Source organism: Liolophura sinensis, chromosome 11 (genome assembly GCF_032854445.1).
Source record: "Liolophura sinensis isolate JHLJ2023 chromosome 11, CUHK_Ljap_v2, whole genome shotgun sequence".
In the NCBI taxonomy this organism is placed as follows: domain Eukaryota; kingdom Metazoa; phylum Mollusca; class Polyplacophora; order Chitonida; family Chitonidae; genus Liolophura; species Liolophura sinensis.
The window spans coordinates 11,328,696-11,347,034 of NC_088305.1; the positions used below are offsets into that span (position 1 = coordinate 11,328,696).

At 37.0% G+C, this 18,339-nt stretch overlaps 1 protein-coding gene across 1 annotated transcript; it reads left to right on the forward strand.

The window, feature by feature from the left end:
• The first annotated feature begins 86 nt into the window (after nt 1–86).
• Nucleotides 87–11,022, forward strand: LOC135478003 (protein SPMIP7-like). The gene is made up of 9 exons (XM_064758253.1): nt 87–708; nt 1,167–1,225; nt 1,873–1,958; nt 3,736–3,874; nt 5,053–5,120; nt 5,399–5,440; nt 6,489–6,596; nt 9,827–9,940; nt 10,702–11,022. The coding sequence occupies exons 1-9, from the start codon at nt 156–158 to the stop codon at nt 10,826–10,828; spliced, it is 1,296 nt and encodes a 431-aa protein (XP_064614323.1). The 5' UTR covers nt 87–155; the 3' UTR covers nt 10,829–11,022.
• Nucleotides 11,023–18,339: the final 7,317 nt, after the last annotated feature.

Sequence of the window (18,339 nt, forward strand, 5' to 3'; positions counted from 1 at the left end):
ACGTGCTACAGTCTAGTAAATCGTTTACATGTAGCTTTCTTAACAGGGTGCTATATGAATGCAAGCGCTTTGCTCTCTGACTCTAAAAGTACATGGTACATGGTGTACGTCGTACATTGAGAAGAAAATAACTACTGACGCATTATTCAGACGAAATGACGGGGATGGACGTTGTCAGCAAATCGATGGACGAGGGTCACACGAGGCGCAATTATCGCCCAAAGTCAGAAATACCTGCCTTTTTGAGGTCAGACCCTCAGTGTAAACTGAGTGAAGAAAAAGCAAAGGAAATTGAAGATAAGAGGAGGTTCAGACTCATGAAATTCCCCACGCTGAGTGGAAGATTTGACTTTGATTCTTTTCAGAAAGACATTCGTAAATATCCTGGCTTCAAACGCTGGAACGAAGAAGGAGATTTTAGACCCAGTGTACCATGCAGAGACTATGACAATATCGTGGACCCAGTGTCAGGTTTTGTGAGTGCTGGCGGGGATGTGGACCGTAACACTGGGCATTCTAAAATTAAATCTTTGGTACAGTTACAGAATACACCTAATTCTACCGAACCTTCTAAAATACATTCGGTTAGGTCACACAGTGCACTCGTACCAACAGAGACCAACAAAAGTCTGCAATATGAACCTGGGATGCCAACTTTGTGGAACAGCAGGAAAATACCTGATGCCAGACTCCGTGCCGATTTAGGGGGTAAATGTTGTAATTTTCAGTTGGTGTGGTTTGTTTAATGATGTATTTCCCTGTGTAATAATAACAGCATACACATTTATGATAATTCATTGCATATTGAATTTCATCATGTGGATGAAAATTTTTTTACATGCGCCATTATTACGCCATTATATAAGGTGAAGGAAAACATGAAATGAAAAAGACATATAGCATTTAAGATGAACCACAAAAAAAAACATATGCAATATAATACATGTTAAGATAAATTCCAGTAAATCTTTTTACCACTTTTATGTACGGTTTATGTTGTGTGTATATTTATGTATATGTTTAAAAATCTGTTCTGTTTTTAAGGATGTAAAGTATCAATTTTTGAATCCTTCATTTATTCAAGTTTAGTACTGTGACGAGAAATTCTGAAAAACAGAGGTGAGAGTAAAATATTAATGTTGAGCTATCACTACTTTGTATTACAGGGTGGACAAGTGCAAAGGACCCACGGCTTCCAGAAAAACCTAAGCTAAGAGGAACTTTGGTAAGTATTATCTAAGTAAATTTCTTGTCCTTCGTTCAGTATTTAATTATTTATTTGGTTAGTGTTTCACGACGTACTCAAGAATATTTCACTTATACCACGGCAGCCAGCATTATGGTGGGAGGAAACCGCACAGAACCCAGGTAATACCTACGGTCATCTGCAGGTTACTGGTTGACCTTTCCACGTACCGCCGGAGAGGAAGCCATCAGCATGAGCTGGACTTGAACTCATAGCGACTGCATTGGTGAGAGGCTCCTGAGTCATTACGCTGCCCTAGCACGCTAACCAACTGAGCCACGAAGGCACCCTAATTTCTTCAGTAAGACATGGCCTTGGATCAGAAAGTTTGTTGGGTACCTGGGTGAAGTGTAATTCTTTAAACTTAGCACTCCAGGGTCCCAACCACCATCGCATAACCTGAAATATTTTTTGAGTATTTGTATATGCAGGGTTGTAGGCTATTAAAATATTTAAATAAATCAGATGGTTTATCATCTTCAAAATGCCTTCGATAATTACCCCAACAAGTCATGAAGTCGTGACACATGGCAATATAGCATGACATTGTAACTCTGGAATGAAACAAAGCATGGAGAAGTTAATAGTGCACCATTAATTAGTTTGGTCTACAATTTTGTTTCCAGACAATCCCAAAGCCAGTTGTAGAACAGAGCAAGGAGAATAGGGATCAACTTTCCCTGAATTACATGTACACAACATCTACTTCGAGGTAAGTGTTTCATGTCACATACATGTTCAGCTTGTTTTGCAGGTGAAATTCTACTGTAAGTCACACTTCGAAAAAGTCCGCAGTTACTTGCCAATGGTCAGTGGTTTTCTCCAGCAGTCAATTAATGTATCGTAAAGCCGATATCCCCAACAAATTTGAAAAATAAAAGGAGCTACCATGTTTAAAATAGAGGGTCTTTTCTTTGCCTCAGCAGAGATGTATCATTGCATTCAGTGTGTACAAATTTTAACTTGTGTCTAAATCCTCGTTTGTTTTGAATACTCGTGTTCAAATGTAACTTGGCATGTTGTGTTTTGAGATTTTTAATCTACTGCTCTTTTGATGGAACTATTTCCAAATCTGAAGGGTGGTTTGGTTGGAAAGGCAGTTGGTGCTGAGCATCAAGTTAGGTGATTGTTTAGGGGCCAGTGTTTGTGAAATGATTGCTCCATAGAGAAAAAGTTCCCTCTGACTCCCTGGTTCCACTGCCTATGATCAATACTGAAAGAGTGCTGACACTGACTAGAATTTAATTAATGGAAGTGTTTAATTCAGGTGGCAGTCTCTTTGGTACATGTAAAAGCAAAAACAGTTTGCTGAAAAGCAAAAGATTGCATCAGTTAAAATGAAGGGAACATCAGGAGAGGCCACTGATAATTGTCTCTTAAGATATGTTTACTTGTATGATTAGCTTTTTGTTCATGGAGTTACATGCAAATATGGTCATATTGTAAGATGTTTGAGAGCGGTAGATCCAGGGTCAATCCTGGGTCCAGTCACACCTAAGGCATTAAAAGAGGAAGTTGTAACTTCCTCGCTTCACTTGGCGTTCAGCATGAAGGGGATAGTGCAATGACTGGTTGACCAGTATCAGTATAATGGCTTGGGCGGGTTGACTTACTTGCCTTTGGTAAGGCATCTCAGTGAAGCAGGACTAGATAAAAGAGCAGTGGAAATCCGTCCTGCAACAAGGAGGCACATTGCATCCACTCTAAGGATTCCTTCGTCGTCATAGGACTGAAAAATTTTTGAGTACGACGTTAAACCCCAAGCACTCACTCACTCTCTCAAATTGTAAGGTATGGACTATACTGCCAATTGCCAGGTACTCAGACATCACATTGATATTCAGACAGTGTTTGAGAACAGTGTTTAAGTATTTTTTACTTGTTGGTATTAAGAGCTATTCCTACATTAAAAACTATTTTGACATCAGAAACCCTGAATACCAGCTACCCTAATTCCTCAACCTTTTGGAATATGAAAGAGCAAAGTTCAGTGCAATTTATGCACATTTTTAATTTGATTTTGGAGAACAACATTGGTTTGACTGGCCAGTTTCAGTGCTTCACAAAAAGCATAATTTTATCAGTTTACACAGAATAATGCCTTTAGACTATACATGAAGAAACAACTTGCCAATGTGCGAAAAGGTTGAAGAATTACAATATGCGGTTCATGAAACACTAAATAGAATTCAAACATTTGAAAGCATTTAACTTCAGTAAAAAAAATCCCCAAAAAATCAAAGGAAAGTATTTTTACACGTTAGAGATGATGCCTTTCTGATGAGCCTCACCCTACATGATATAAAATTTTACCCACAAACTGGCATTTTTAGAGGTAAATAACTGTCACAAAATTTTATTTTTGGTGCTGAAACTTTTGTCATGGACAAAATTTATTGTCATTTAGGTTACTTCATTTTTTAGTTTTAGCTTTCTTTTTCACTTTAATATGTGTACTTATTCAGAGTTATGATATTTTTATATTACAGACAGTACAGGGAAGTACCGTGGGATGAGATGTTACAAGCTAAGACGTGGATGCCTGCAAGCACCCTGGAGCAGAGGCCAGACATGATCTCACACAGATTCTCTACCAAGAAATATGACGCCGTGCCACAGGACTGGCAGGTCAGCTTACCTCATTTGGCCTTTTTTTTTTATTTGGTTTAAATGTATACAGAATACACCCTGATTGGCTGGCAGTGGAGATAGCATTTCCTGGGTTAAACCCTGCAACTTTTGTCACGCTTGAATAAATATGTCATATATAAGATTCAGCTTATCTCAACTTATCTCACACCAGCCAATCAGAAAGGATTCAGTATCCCTGAATTTTGTCACTGATACAATATGGCACCTGTATATATTATGAGGAAATCAGAGTGCCACACAGTGAAACCAGCTTGCTATCAAAGCCACCAGAACAATGGATTAGCAATGGAATTTTCAAAAATTTCCTCCGCAGGCTGGCCGGAATTGTGGCATTGTGTCAGGTGGTTTGAAAATGCGGAACTTGCAAAACTCCTTCCTGCTTGTATCAAGATGATCCAAAGCTGTGAACTCATTTGTTATTTCCTTTATTACTTCACAATTATCGGTGCATGTGTGCTCATAAAACATATATCAAGTACACACGCACTGCAACGTTACAGATGAAAACGATGCGTTCTACTGTCTTTTCCCATTGTTTTCTTGAAACTTTGGGAGAAAAATTTTCTCCCTAAAAAACATGGCTTTGTGGATTTCAACCTGATGGTGTCATCTTGTGAGATTTGTTAAAAAGGCTCTCTGACAAGGTGCCAGTTTCTTTCGTTTCTAAACTGGGCGGCTCTTTTATGTACATCTGGCACAGTTTTAGCAGTGATCACTGGTCGGTTAATTTTATATTTTCAGTAAAATAATAGAGCTATAAAACTTTACAAGCATAACTATCGTTATAAATAAAAATAAATATAAATATAAATAAAAATATATATATTATAAAATATAAATAAAAATAAATGGGAAAATTCATCTTCTTATTCTGCCAGATCTTAATATCTTTGTTGTGATTTTTCTGGGGATTTTTTTTACGGCTTTCCGATCAGGTATAAATGTGCTGCAACAGAATAAATTGCTGCAAACAGTCCACATTTCCCACAAATTAGATGATTTTTCAGTTTGATTTTAATTTTTATACCCTCCTCGGCCACACTGGAAAAAGATTCATTCTGCCAGTAAAACAGAAATTTTCACTGATGTGGCCTAAATTAAACTAATGCACAAACTACATCTTGTGTCAAACTATGCTGCTGCTCTCTTTTTAGGCAACTGGGAGAAGTTGGGACTGGTTTCAAGGAAGGCAAACTTACTATGGCAACAGACCTGTCACTTTGTGAGTTCTCAAAATTTCCGAGCGGTAAAGATTGTAGAAATTTTTTATATGAACAGCACAAGAATATGCACAGTTGCCTTCAGTTGTTATCGAATGATCCTCGGGAATGTCACATTGCTAATGCCAAAGTGCAATGTGAAATATATTTGGCGCAGTCGAAAAAAAATAAAAAAATAAAAGATATATAAACATTGAAGGTGTATAATATATGAAATTTCTCTAGCAGGTATATTTTGTATACTGAAGTCTAATTGTTTTACTGGTTTGTTTTCTTGTAGTTGTAGCCCTTGTCCCAGAAAACAACAGATTCCCTTGTACAGGTGAGTAGGTTTTTGGCATGGAGATACTTTGCCAATAAGTTTATGCAACTTGTATCAAATTTATGCAACAAAATTTTTGTTTAATACAAAATTGTTTAATACAAAATACAGTTAGATACTGCAGGATCACTTGTTGATGGAAATTCTCTCAAAAATATGAGAAAAAACATCACTAGACCAAATGAATATATGCATTAATAAAATATCTCACAGAAAATTTAAAAAGGATAATACATTTATACTTTTGTAATGTAGCACAACCAAGATATTGCAGTTCAAAATAAACATAATTGTGCACATGGAGACAATGAAGGCATGCTTTCAGTTTTAACCAATCAGTTGCTGGTTATTTCTATAACTCACGTGGCCCAAATGTGTGTTTTACCTTTTTTTAATTTTTTTTTGTTTTGATTTGTTTTTTTTTTTGATTGGTGTTTTACCCTGACTCAAGAATATTTCACTTATACGACGGTGGCCAGCATTATGGTGGGGGAAACCCACGACCATCCGCAAGTTGCTCACAGACCTTGCCACGTAAGGCTGGAGAGGAAGCCAGCATGAGCTGGACTTGAACTCACAGCGACCGCATTGGTGAGAGACTTCTGGGTCATTATGCTGCACTAGCGCGCTAACCAACTGAGCCACGGAGGCCCCTGTTTTACCTTTTAATCACATGTGCGTGTAGTTCAAGAGACATGACATTGTGTTTCCAGTTGCTGGAACATGACGCATCCCATGGCTTTGTAAGAATTCTTGATCAAAAGTGGATTTATAGAGTTGGCAAACAAGTCAGAAAAAATATCATTGACTATTCAGGTCTGTTCCTACCCCTCTTCTGAAATAATTCAAGCTATATTATTTGATGTCTTTTCTTGTAATAAATATGAGAGATTATTTTCTGTCTTGCTTTTTGTTCGTAAAATCACATACAAAAGTATGGAATAACTTAGAGATGTCTAATCACATCAATTAGGCAAGCAATCATGTTTTCAGTCAAGCAGACATATCTCATCAAATCCTTTTATGATTGCTCTTCTTCACCTTCCAGTGGCTGCACAGGGGGAGACAACTTGGAGGAGATTGATCATCCTGGGGTAGGGTTTGAGCCATACACGGTCAAGCGAGTGGACATTCCCAGATATGTGGAGACTGGACAGTACGTACACAGCTCTTGAACTAGTTAATTGTTCAAGTTAATTTTTGCAAGTTAATTCTCATCCATTTAAAGGACAAGACAGCACCGGGCTAAAACATATTTCAGTCGAAAGCAGGATGGTCAAGCTTTCTAAAAAGTATCATACTCTATTATTTGATGAGATTTCAACGATTAACATGTAGAACAAAATGGCAATACTGCACAAATGGCTGGTGTGAATTGAGGTAGACATGTTAAGAATTTTATCCAATCAAACACATTGCTATCAAATTGCGTGGCTTAAGCTGTGGCGTAACCTTTACCCACTCACTCCATGAAGTGACATATGATAACACAGAACTACTGCATAAGACATCAGTTTGAGATCGTTTACAATGATTTAGTCATTTGAAGCTGAAGGGCCATTTTGTGCAGTGTTGTGGGATAGGTGTATATCATTTACAGACCAGCACAGGTGTAAAATTAGTTGATTTACAAGCAAGTGTTTAGTTTCTAAACACTAAACAAATATCAGAGTGAGTGCAAAATTCATTAGGGATTCTGTTTTCTTTTGTAAAATACAGTAAAATTATTGAATCGCCGTGTTCAAACCGAGGTGCTTTCTCTGATGTCCGTGATAACTATAACATTGAAGGATAAAATCCAGAGAAAGTTGAGTGCTTAGATCAGCCTTGGAGGTGTTTAGATTTATTTCCATTTTTTTTCCAGAATTGAGCGTGAATCTAGTTGTTCAACAATCCATTTGTAATTTGTAAACTTTTAATAGGGGTCAAAATCACGAGCATAGACCCTCCGGAGGCTATGACCTGAATCAGAAAATACCCCGGCCATGCAACCATAGCTAGGCTATTTAAACAGGGTCACTGGAGTTACTTGTAAATGATATAGTAGGTCTGCTGTATCAACAGTTCAGGCAGTGGAAGAAAAATTCTTCCAGTATGTCCAGTTTCCTAGAAAACGGTGTTTATAACTTGGGCCTTCATCGCTGCAGTCCACTACTTTTATCTGCCATAGGCTACTGCTTAAGCCATTGTACGGAAAATACCTTCGACGATAGAAAGCTAAAGTAAACGTGGCATAACCTTGCCCTCGATAATGGAGACGTGCTGGAGCTGTGTCAAGACAAAGTTTCACGAAACTTTTAATGGGTTGAAAAAAAATCTAAAAACATGTTTAATGGCGGGTTAGGATTCTGTGAAGGGTAGTCTTTCAGTGGACGTAAACAAATGTAATTATCATATCAGTTGTCTTCATTGTTGTCTCATAACTAGAATGTTTCATTCATGTAATTAAAGCCAAAAAAAAGCTAAAATATGAAGTAAAGTTCATCATTAAGAAAACTAAAAACTATGCGGAAAAATACTTTCGTTTATTTCTTTCAGAATTTTTTGGAGAATGTTGAAAGGCATTAAAATATTTGAAAATTATGGTGGGCTTTATAAGCCATACTGACGGTATCTGGGAATTCTGATGTCACATCGCCTTTTTTTCGTGATGTTCACCATAGGGAAGGAATTTTTTTGGGAACATTATTTCAGTAATCATGGGTAAAAAGAGTTATTCCAACATTCAGTGTCATGTTTAAAGTTGGATAAACTTCCTGTGACGTCAGAGTTCCTAACCTCGGATAGTATGGTCCATAAAGCCCACAACAGAAGTCAAATATTTGAACGCCGTTAACTGTTTTCACAAAAATCTAAAAAAAAATAAAGGAAAGTATGTATATGCATAGTTTTAAATGGTCTACTCAGTGATGACTACCTTGATTTTTAGAGGTTTTTTCTTTTAATTCAGTATAAGTTCAGATACCAGCAGTGATTTCAAGCATGTTTGATGTAAAAACAAAAAGGGTCCTTCATGTGAACAATTTTGTGGATAGTGAGACAGCAATTACATTTGTTTTTAACTTGTATAAAACAAACTTGTGTCGTACCATTTTTTCACTTTGCTAATGATAAGAATTATTTTAATATATCGTATACCTGTATGTATTGTACATTTATTCACGGATATGTTTGATATTTTCAGTCGACCTAATATCCCAGGTTATACCGACTGTACCCTTTACCATGGTCAGTGGGCCCCTATGTATTGTACATTTATTCACGGATATGTTTGCTATTTTCAATCGACCTGATATCCCAGGCTACACCGGCTGTACCCTTTACCGTGGTCAGTGGGCCCCTATATATTGTACATTTATTCACGGATATGTTTGCTATTTTCAATCGACCTGATATCCCAGGCTATACCGGCTGTACCCTTTACCATGGTCAGTGGGCCCCTATGTATTGTACATTTATTCACGGATATGTTTGCTATTTTCAGTCGACCTGATATCCCAGGCTACACCGGCTGTACCCTTTACCGTGGTCAGTGGGCCCCTATGTATTGTGCATTTATTCACGGATATGTTTGCTATTTTCAGTCGACCTGATATCCCAGGCTACACCGGCTGTACCCTTTACCGTGGTCAGTGGGCCCCTATGTATTGTGCATTTATTCACGGATATGTTTGCTATTTTCAGTCGACCTGATATCCCAGGCTACACTGGCTGTACCCTTTACCGTGGTCAGTGGGCCCCTATGTATTGTACATTTATTCACGGATATGTTTGCTATTTTCAGTCGACCTGATATCCCAGGCTACACTGGCTGTACCCTTTACCATGGTCAGTGGGCCCCTATGTATTGTACATTTATTCACGGATATGTTTGCTATTTTCAGTCGACCTGATATCCCAGGCTACACCGGCTGTACCCTTTACCGTGGTCAGTGGGCCCCTATGTATTGTACATTTATTCACGGATATGTTTGCTATTTTCAGTCGACCTGATATCCCAGGCTACACTGGCTGCACCCTTTACCGTGGTCAATGGGCCCCTATGTATTGTACATTTATTCACGGATATGTTTGCTATTTTCAGTCGACCTGATATCCCAGGCTACACCGCCTGTTCCCTTTACCGTGGTCAATGGGCCCCTATGTATTGTACATTTATTCACGGATATGTTTGCTATTTTCAGTCGACCAGATATCCCAGGTTACACCGGCTGCACCCTTTACCGTGGTCAGTGGGCCCCTATGTATTGTACATTTATTCACGGATATGTTTGCTATTTTCAATCGACCTGATATCCCAGGCTACACTGGCTGTACCCTTTACCGTGGTCAGTGGGCCCCTATATGTATTGTACATTTATTCACGGATATGTTTGCTATTTTCAGTCGACCAGATATCCCAGGCTACACCGGCTGCACCCTTTACCGTGGTCAGTGGGCCCCTATGAACTCTGGATATTCTCCAGGGATGACGGAGGCAACAACAGCAAAAACCTACAGGTTGGTTGTTTTGTGTTTAAGATGAACTTTCTTCTTTGCTCATCAAAATTCTTTGTTTATTTATTTATTTGATTGGTGTTTTACGCTGTACTCAAGAATATTTCACTTATGCGTGGGAGGAAACAGGGCAGAGCCCGGGGGAAACCCACAACCATCCGCAGGTTCAAAATTCTTTGTTGATATAGTTATATTTAACGTATACAGTACCATATTCGCTCATGCTTTTGCCAATTTTTCATATTTGAACTGCAGTTGGTTAGTGCGCTAAAGCAGCGTAATGACTCAGGAGGGATCTCTGTGAGTTCATGTCCAGCTTAGGCTGGCTCCCTCGCCGGGCGTACATGGGAAGGTCTGTCAGCAACCTGCGTATGGTTGTGGGTTTTCACTGGGCTCTGCCTGGTTTCCTCCCATCATATTGCTGGTCGCCGTCGTATAAGAAATATTCTTGAGTATGGCGTAAAACACCAATCAAATAAATAAATAAATATTTAAGCTGTAAAAAGCCCTGCGCCAATAACACAGATAGATAATTTCTCCAACACTTAGTTTTCAAACTGTGAACTAAGGAGATCGCTAAGCTGTAACAAAGCTCATTCAAACTCCAGATCTGGCCAGACACAGAGTATGGCATCAAGTAACAAAAAAAGAAATCAGTCAAATATATAAGCCTGATAAATAATATATTCTAATGTTTTATATGCATTTACTCAGAGGATTTGGGCAGGACATAATTGTTACCGTATGCCTATTTCTTTCTGCAGGATTCTCCCGATGAAACCCAACTCCTCAGAGTTCAAACGCGAATCCGTCATGTCTAAGATGATCACCACAGTTCCCCCTCATAACCCCTTCAACCAGATCAGCGCAGATGAAGTTCCCGCCCAGTGAATAAGGCCTTAAAATCCTCACCACAATAACCTCTCATAAACAAAAACAGACAAAAAAGCAAATTTTATATCAGTACACATACTTATTTATCAATGTGTTTTCAAGTGCAATTTGTTTATAGAACATCATATACAGAATATTTTGGTAGATGTACATGGATTTAGACCTGGTTTCAGCATTTGAATGAAATGGGATTTTTTTTTCATTGATTTGACAAAGCTTCTTGCATTTAGAACAGATTTCCAATGGACGGTGATGTAGGGTTATCTCCCCTGAGTCCGACCAGATCTAGGCTTATTCCCCCCTTTTTCAAATTTTGACAGTGGTATCTTTATATGATGTTGCCTATATTCTGCATTCAGAAGATGAAGAGATTTGCCCTGTCAGTTGTTAAGTGATTTTGTAAGTAGGTACATATTCATGCAGTATTATTTTGCGCATTGCGATTATTATATGTAAATGTATAAGACTAAGTCACAAAGTTGTAGCAATGACATGCAGTATTATTGTGACGGATGGATCACATATGAAGTAACTATGCTATGCTAAGTACATCCATACGGCTTTTATGCATTTCGATATATATTTATATATATATATATATATATATTTTTCATGTACTGTGGTTTATACAACATACACGAGATCTTGCCTGTTAAGACAGTGGTAATTAAGAATTTTTCATGCAATTTGTTTTTGTGTATTTATGCTTTGATATAGTATATGTACCATAAAAAATTTTTACTGTATAATTGTTTTCAAAGATATTTTTGACTGGACTTCAGTTAGCTTCCCTGATGATATTTAGTGGAGATTTGCAAATTCGTTGTAGTAAGAATGTATATTTTTTGATATTTGTGTGTATGCATATACATTGCATATACATTGCACTGTAGGGATTTCTATGCACCAGGCACCTATATCATTATGCAAAAGTATTAGTGGACTTGTGCTCAGCTGTATAGATTTACAGTGTACACAGCACTGGGGCAGTTCATTATATTTTAATGAATTTATGGGCCTCTTTTTATTACCAGCTAACAGTATTATATTGACAGGGAATTCCATTTGTTGTATACATACAAAAGTATTATGTTTGTTTTTAAATCGATTTTTTATATTGTATATACATGTACATTGTCTTGTTTGCTAATAAATCATGTAAGGTTTCTCATTTATTTGAAGTTTGTTTTGTGACTGCTCTTTTGCAGTTCACTGATACCGTTTGTTACACCTTACATAGTGCACATCACTATTTTGGAGAAATCTGTAGCTGTGGTTTCTCTAAAAGAACAAAGCAAATGACACATTTTGTACAATTAACAGCTTAGCACAATAAATAAGCAAAGTAACTCTGAAAAAATTCATTCTGACAAAAATTCATTTTGAGATCATCAAAACGAATTTCTTTGGGGGAACTCGGCCTATTTTTTTTAGCTATGTAGCATGAAAGATGGAAACAAACCTTAGCAACCACAGCCTTTCTTTCTGACATGCTTGGTAATCCCATGAATTAACTTGGGCTTCTTACAAACGCCAATTTAGTGCAACTGGAAACACGAGGTCACACTAGTAACCCATTCTCTTCTGTGCATATGGCAAGAATGTAAAATGCTCTAGAAGTAATTTGCACCTGATTGTTTAAAGCTGATATAAACCTGGTGGTGTTTTAGATTTTGTCAATGCTGATGTTTTTGCTCACTTTGAATTGAGATACCTCAATTATACAATATAACAGAACTAAAAGGGTACTCATATTGAACTCTGTGTAGGATACTTCATGGATGCGTAAAAATATTTGGTAGAGTGTTGCCTTTAAGTTAGTCCCCGCTCAAACCATAATGACTATCCAGAAATCCTCTTTTTCATTGATCTGGCAGAGCTCCTTTCATTCATAACAGCATAAGAAAAAAACTGTGATGTAGGGTTATCTCCCCTGAGTCCGACCAGATCTAGAGTTATCCCCCCCTTCAGAATCTTTTATTTGACGCGAATTTATATTTTTGTTGTCAGTAATATTTTCATACCATGCTGGGTAGATTTGCAAGCAGACCCTTTGTGCTGAAATGTTTGTTGCCCTAAAACTTTGACGTTCCAAAAACTTTCCTTATCCTTCAAAGCAGTGGAAATGAAATCTTCCTTTTATTTGTTTTGTTTTGTTGGAATGCTGAATAATACCATATTCAAGAGTTCTTCATTTATACCATTGTAGTCAGTTTTATGGGTGAAGGATCCATGCCCAGGGTAAACCACCAACATTAGGCAAGTTACTGACAAACTTTCCCACGTGTGATGCAAACCATAATCACACTGCTGGAAGACAAGGGGCTGGTGCACGAAGGGCCACTCAAGTGCTTACTGTAAGGCCACTAACTGTCCATTTGGTCCAGTGAACAGTATTTTCCTATAGGTTGAATTATAGACATCTTGACTGCTTGTTCATGATCCCGTCCATGGTATAGTTTATACTGGCGCTAAGGATAACAAAACAAAATCCAATCAATGTCAGATTTTTGACGAGCTTTTTTATTGATATTTTTCTCCATACTCACATCTTACTGTACATGAAATCAAACATTGTGGTTCCTTTCCAAAAACGTCGGAGAAGATTATCGTAATAATGATCCAATCCAAATTATGATGTTAACAGCTAGAATATAATGTTATCTTCAAAATATTTACCAGGTCAAAAATTAAGCTATTTCATAACTATCTGCACTTCTTTTCTCTATTATTTGAAAAAAAAAAGAAAAAAAAAAAAAAAAAAAAAAAGAAAACTTTTTACACAATATGCAAATTATTAAAAAAAATATTCCAAATTAAAAACGAAATAGCAAACAAAACTGAAATATACAAACAAATCTACAAATACCTGTAATTTTATATCACACTATGTACAAATAACACCTCAAACGTATACATACTGATTCAGGCAGTACAGCTAAGAATTTTGTCCAAAAAAATAATAATAGACAACTTTGTATCAGGCGAATAAGGTGTTCAAAATTTCAAAGCAAAACACATCCCTCAATTTTGCTTACCCTTTCTCAACCATTCCAAAATTTAATATCAAGTTCAGCAAAAATTATGTTTATTAAAGCTAATATGCATACACAGGAAATACAGGGAAAATGTCCAGAATGAAGTTGTTGTTCAAAACTGACCGTTGTCCAAAACTCAAGAGAAGAGTTTATCATGTGGTGAGTCTTACATGAACATCACTCTTCAACCTGAGACTTGTTTCAGGCAATATATAACGAGGCAATATATTTTCGTCGAAGTCAGTACAAAGATGACAAACATAAAACGATAATCAAATTCACTTCTCCTACAGCAGATATGTTATGACTGAGTAATTTTTATTCATTTTTTGTTTTGTTTGAATTGTCACATCAATATTGATGATATCAGTGTCTTAAAGACTCTTCGAAAAGTAAAACATGACAATTGCAATGAAGTTCTGAAATAAAAACTCAAAACACTTATCAACTCCACGAAAACAATACGGTCAACCAAAGACACCAAAACAGCAGTGTATATACTTCAGCATGAGGAGAAGGATCTCCAGAGTAAAAGTAGCACCTCAAAATAGCAAGCAGCAAAACAGCATTGTTTTATCATCAACCATAAAATTCATTGGTAGCTCACGGAAAACACACTGTATGTGAGCAAACTCAAACAACGGTTTAAAAAAAATAAAGAAAATAAATTGTGCAGACATTCGTCTTTAGTTCAGCGAAACATTTAATGCATAGTTGGCGAGAACTTCGCAATCTGGCTTTTCCCAAAGCCACAAAGTCATTTCTGAGTGTGACCTGAAACTTAAAATCTCATTTGTGCTCATTTAATGGTGTTTGAAGCTGAAATTCTGATATATCAGTCCCAAAATAACATTGATCAAAATTTTACTTTCTAGAGATTCAAAGTGAGCTTTTAAGTCGTATTTCCAATGTTCACTTATGTCAGAAATGGCTTTGTGGGATTGTCCACCAAGTCTAAATCTTAGAACGCGTTTGTTCAAATAGCTTTAGCACCTGGCTAACGTTTCAGAAAATTATTACTGTCATTACTCTAACAAATAATTCCACTGTCTTGTGGAACACCTGCTGCCCAAATCGTTAGGAGAAAATGGATTTAGCACAAAAGCTGTCTTAGAGTTCTTTTGAAGTCTAACCATCACATTTTCTCACAAGCATAGGATTGACAGCTCAGCAGCTCATTGGCATGCGCATATTTATGAGTAAGTTACTTGGACAAACAATATTGAGAAAGATACGCATATGAAATCTCTTTCCTAATTACCCGCGTCACACGCACACATGTAGATACATGCTTTAGCAAAACTGGACAGGAAAGCGATCCAGGTGCTAAGCTCATGCTGAAATTAGGGATAAAACTGTGGTTGATACCTGTGTCCAGTAAAACTTCAGTATGGAGAAGTAACAACAATTTGCCTACACAACAGTAAGTATTGTCTTTACATCGCAAATGAGCAAACACTGTCACTCTGCAGTAGCTAATCTAGTCCCAGTTCATTAAAACCTTATGATATATTGTTCCAAAGTCAGAAACACCAAAGATACAGTGTTCCCTGGCTTTAATAGACAGTTTTTGATATACTGGAATACACTCTTGCCAGACCATCTGTCACGTTGTTGTTGTTGAAGATGAGAACGGAACATATAGGACAGATCAGTCCCAAGTTGAGTGTCAATGACACCAGACACATGTCCCATGGTTCCCGACCAGGAATTATCTGTTTTACTAGGTAAATGGCCTAAAATTTCGCCCCACGAGTGCATTTTTAGAGGCAAGCAACTGTATGTAAATATTACTTTTGTGAAGAAAATTAATGTCTTCTTGTATTAAGATAAAACATCCTGTTTTCCCAACGAACCTCCGAACACTTTTGTTAGATCAACGGAACTCTCAAACTGATCAAAATGCATTACACTGTCTAAATTTTAGGTCATTTTATGTACTGGTCTCAAGCTGGAGACATCTACAATGTATCAATATATATATATATATATATATATATATATATATATATATATATATATATATATTTATATAAAAACACATTGCGTATTGTGGGATACTGCAATACATTACCTTTCGATTTTGGGCAAGGTTTCCCATAGCTTTCTACAGATCTTGATCAAATGTGAAAACGTCTATAAAAACTACACATAATGATACACAAAATGATGCTCTGAAATTTCACACACATCAGACAAACCGGTCCTTTCCTACTTCTATCACTTAATTTATAAACACATATCAACATGAACATCACAGAAGACAACATCTTTCACAACCTCAGGTTACCATGGGAACCAGGATTCAAACTTTTACAGTTATTTTTTCTGCAAGAAGTACTTGTACATGCTTTCTGACAAGTCAGATGCTTGCCGTGTTTGAAAAGAGCGAAATTTTGCTAAACACTATACACTGAGCTGACATCTTCCTACCACCAACAGTAATGAATTCATCAGTTGAAGTGAAACACTGATTACAGGGGTCATGAAATTTTCATGCAGGTATTATCAAACACAGATATAAGTTCCAGTGCTCGATAGTTTTAAAATACTAAAAGTTTGGGTCACGGCACTTAAAATAGAAAACTGGAATATTAATGCTGATAAAACTAATCATTGCTTCATGGTACAATATGCACAGAGACGTAAATTGTGTATTTACTAAAATAACACACAGGTTTGTGCAGAATGAAAACATGTAACATACAAGAAAAGTGTAAACAAACACAGACACTATAATAAAAGACAAAATAACACTACTTTGTAAACTTGAAATACACTATATATGGAAGGGAGGAAAACTGTCAGGAATGAGGGGTTTCTATTGGTCCATATAACTTTTCTTGTAAATGACATTTTAAGAAAAGGTACTAGTTCATTGGTCAAGCTTGCCAGCTTCTGTCACAGGACATTTCATTGGTTGATGTTTGGAGGACTAAAACAGACAAGTAACAATTGATCTTATTGGTAGAATGCCACAAAGTGACATTCCCCTATCAGCAAAAGTATCTGTTTTGCTGGAAACAGTACACACAGGTAGTTTATTTTTCAAAACTCAGAACGCGAATTTTGACAATTCCTGTATGAATTACCTTTAAACAAATCAAACTGGCAACAAAGTACATTACTGCAATATATGTTAGTTCTAAACCAGTCAGTTTTATGTCCACATAAAACTACACACACATGTAATATTAAAACAAGTGTCATGTAAAGTATGACCTCATGGGTAGAACACAAGGGGACAAAAAGGTACAAACAAAATAGTTTTTCTTCATAATTGTAAAAGGAAAAAAGAGTGGTCTCCCTTGTCACACTGACATGTGACTGGGTTTTCTACCACAAATGGTCCTTGATGGAATGGACATTAGACATGGACAATGGTGGGAATTGGTCGTTTCTCGAAATGACACGGATGGAAAAATAATCTGGTCGTAAAACCGTGATATTTTTGCATGGAACATAAAACACTGGTCTATGTTGGACATACATGTATAAAAAAAAAAAAAAAATTCATTACAAAACCAAACACCCCATGATTATAGGAAAGGTTAGAAAACCAGGTTGTTTTTGTTAAGAAATATTTGTTTCTCCACAAATCCATGAGGCCAGGTATTTGTCAAAGCTCAATCTAGCTGTACAAGGTGCCATGATACTACATGCCCCCTGAGTGATCTTTATGGCCTCTTTAGCTTCACCAGCTAGACAGAGGCACCAGTACCAGTGCTCCAAAGTGAGAGTACAATCTGGAACAGCAGTGCCACCTAGTGGTTGGTGAGGCAAACACACTCTAGTGATTTCCAAGGAGATACATTTACACAGTAATTGTTTGCAAGCTTCTCAGAGTACAGGGCCCACTTACGGTACGAAGCCCACTTAACGTTACATTGCTGGTTGCCATGATAGTTAGGTACTCGTAACGTTAAGAGAGCGTCGTACAAGTAGGCCTAGTACTATGGCAACTCAATCAAAATTATGCGAATTGCAAGGCAATACACAATTCAATAGTTTGGTTTTCAATCATGTTTCGTCTTGCATCATTTGCTAGAGTTCCTGGAGTACTCTACATTGTAAAGCGATGTTAACAATTTATTTTCCAGCAAGATGATCTATCTCGGCCTCTCATCTAAGTTACAAATGTTTATCTTAAAAGTACATGGAAAGATGTATTCAAACAATACAACAATGACATGGACACATGAACGCTACCAAACATTACCAAATGAATACATACAATACACACTCCGCTCTGTATCATCCCTGCAGGATAATACTACAGGACTGGCATGATTGAAGTTGTACATGTACCTGGACATGAAGACTGTATGACATGACTAAAACATCAGTGAAATTCAGGTATGCTCTGTCAGGTATGTGTACACATGCTAATGCAAAGTTAACATTTATTTATCTATTAGATTGGTGTTTTACGCCGTACTCAACAATACTTCACTCAAACGATGGTGGCCA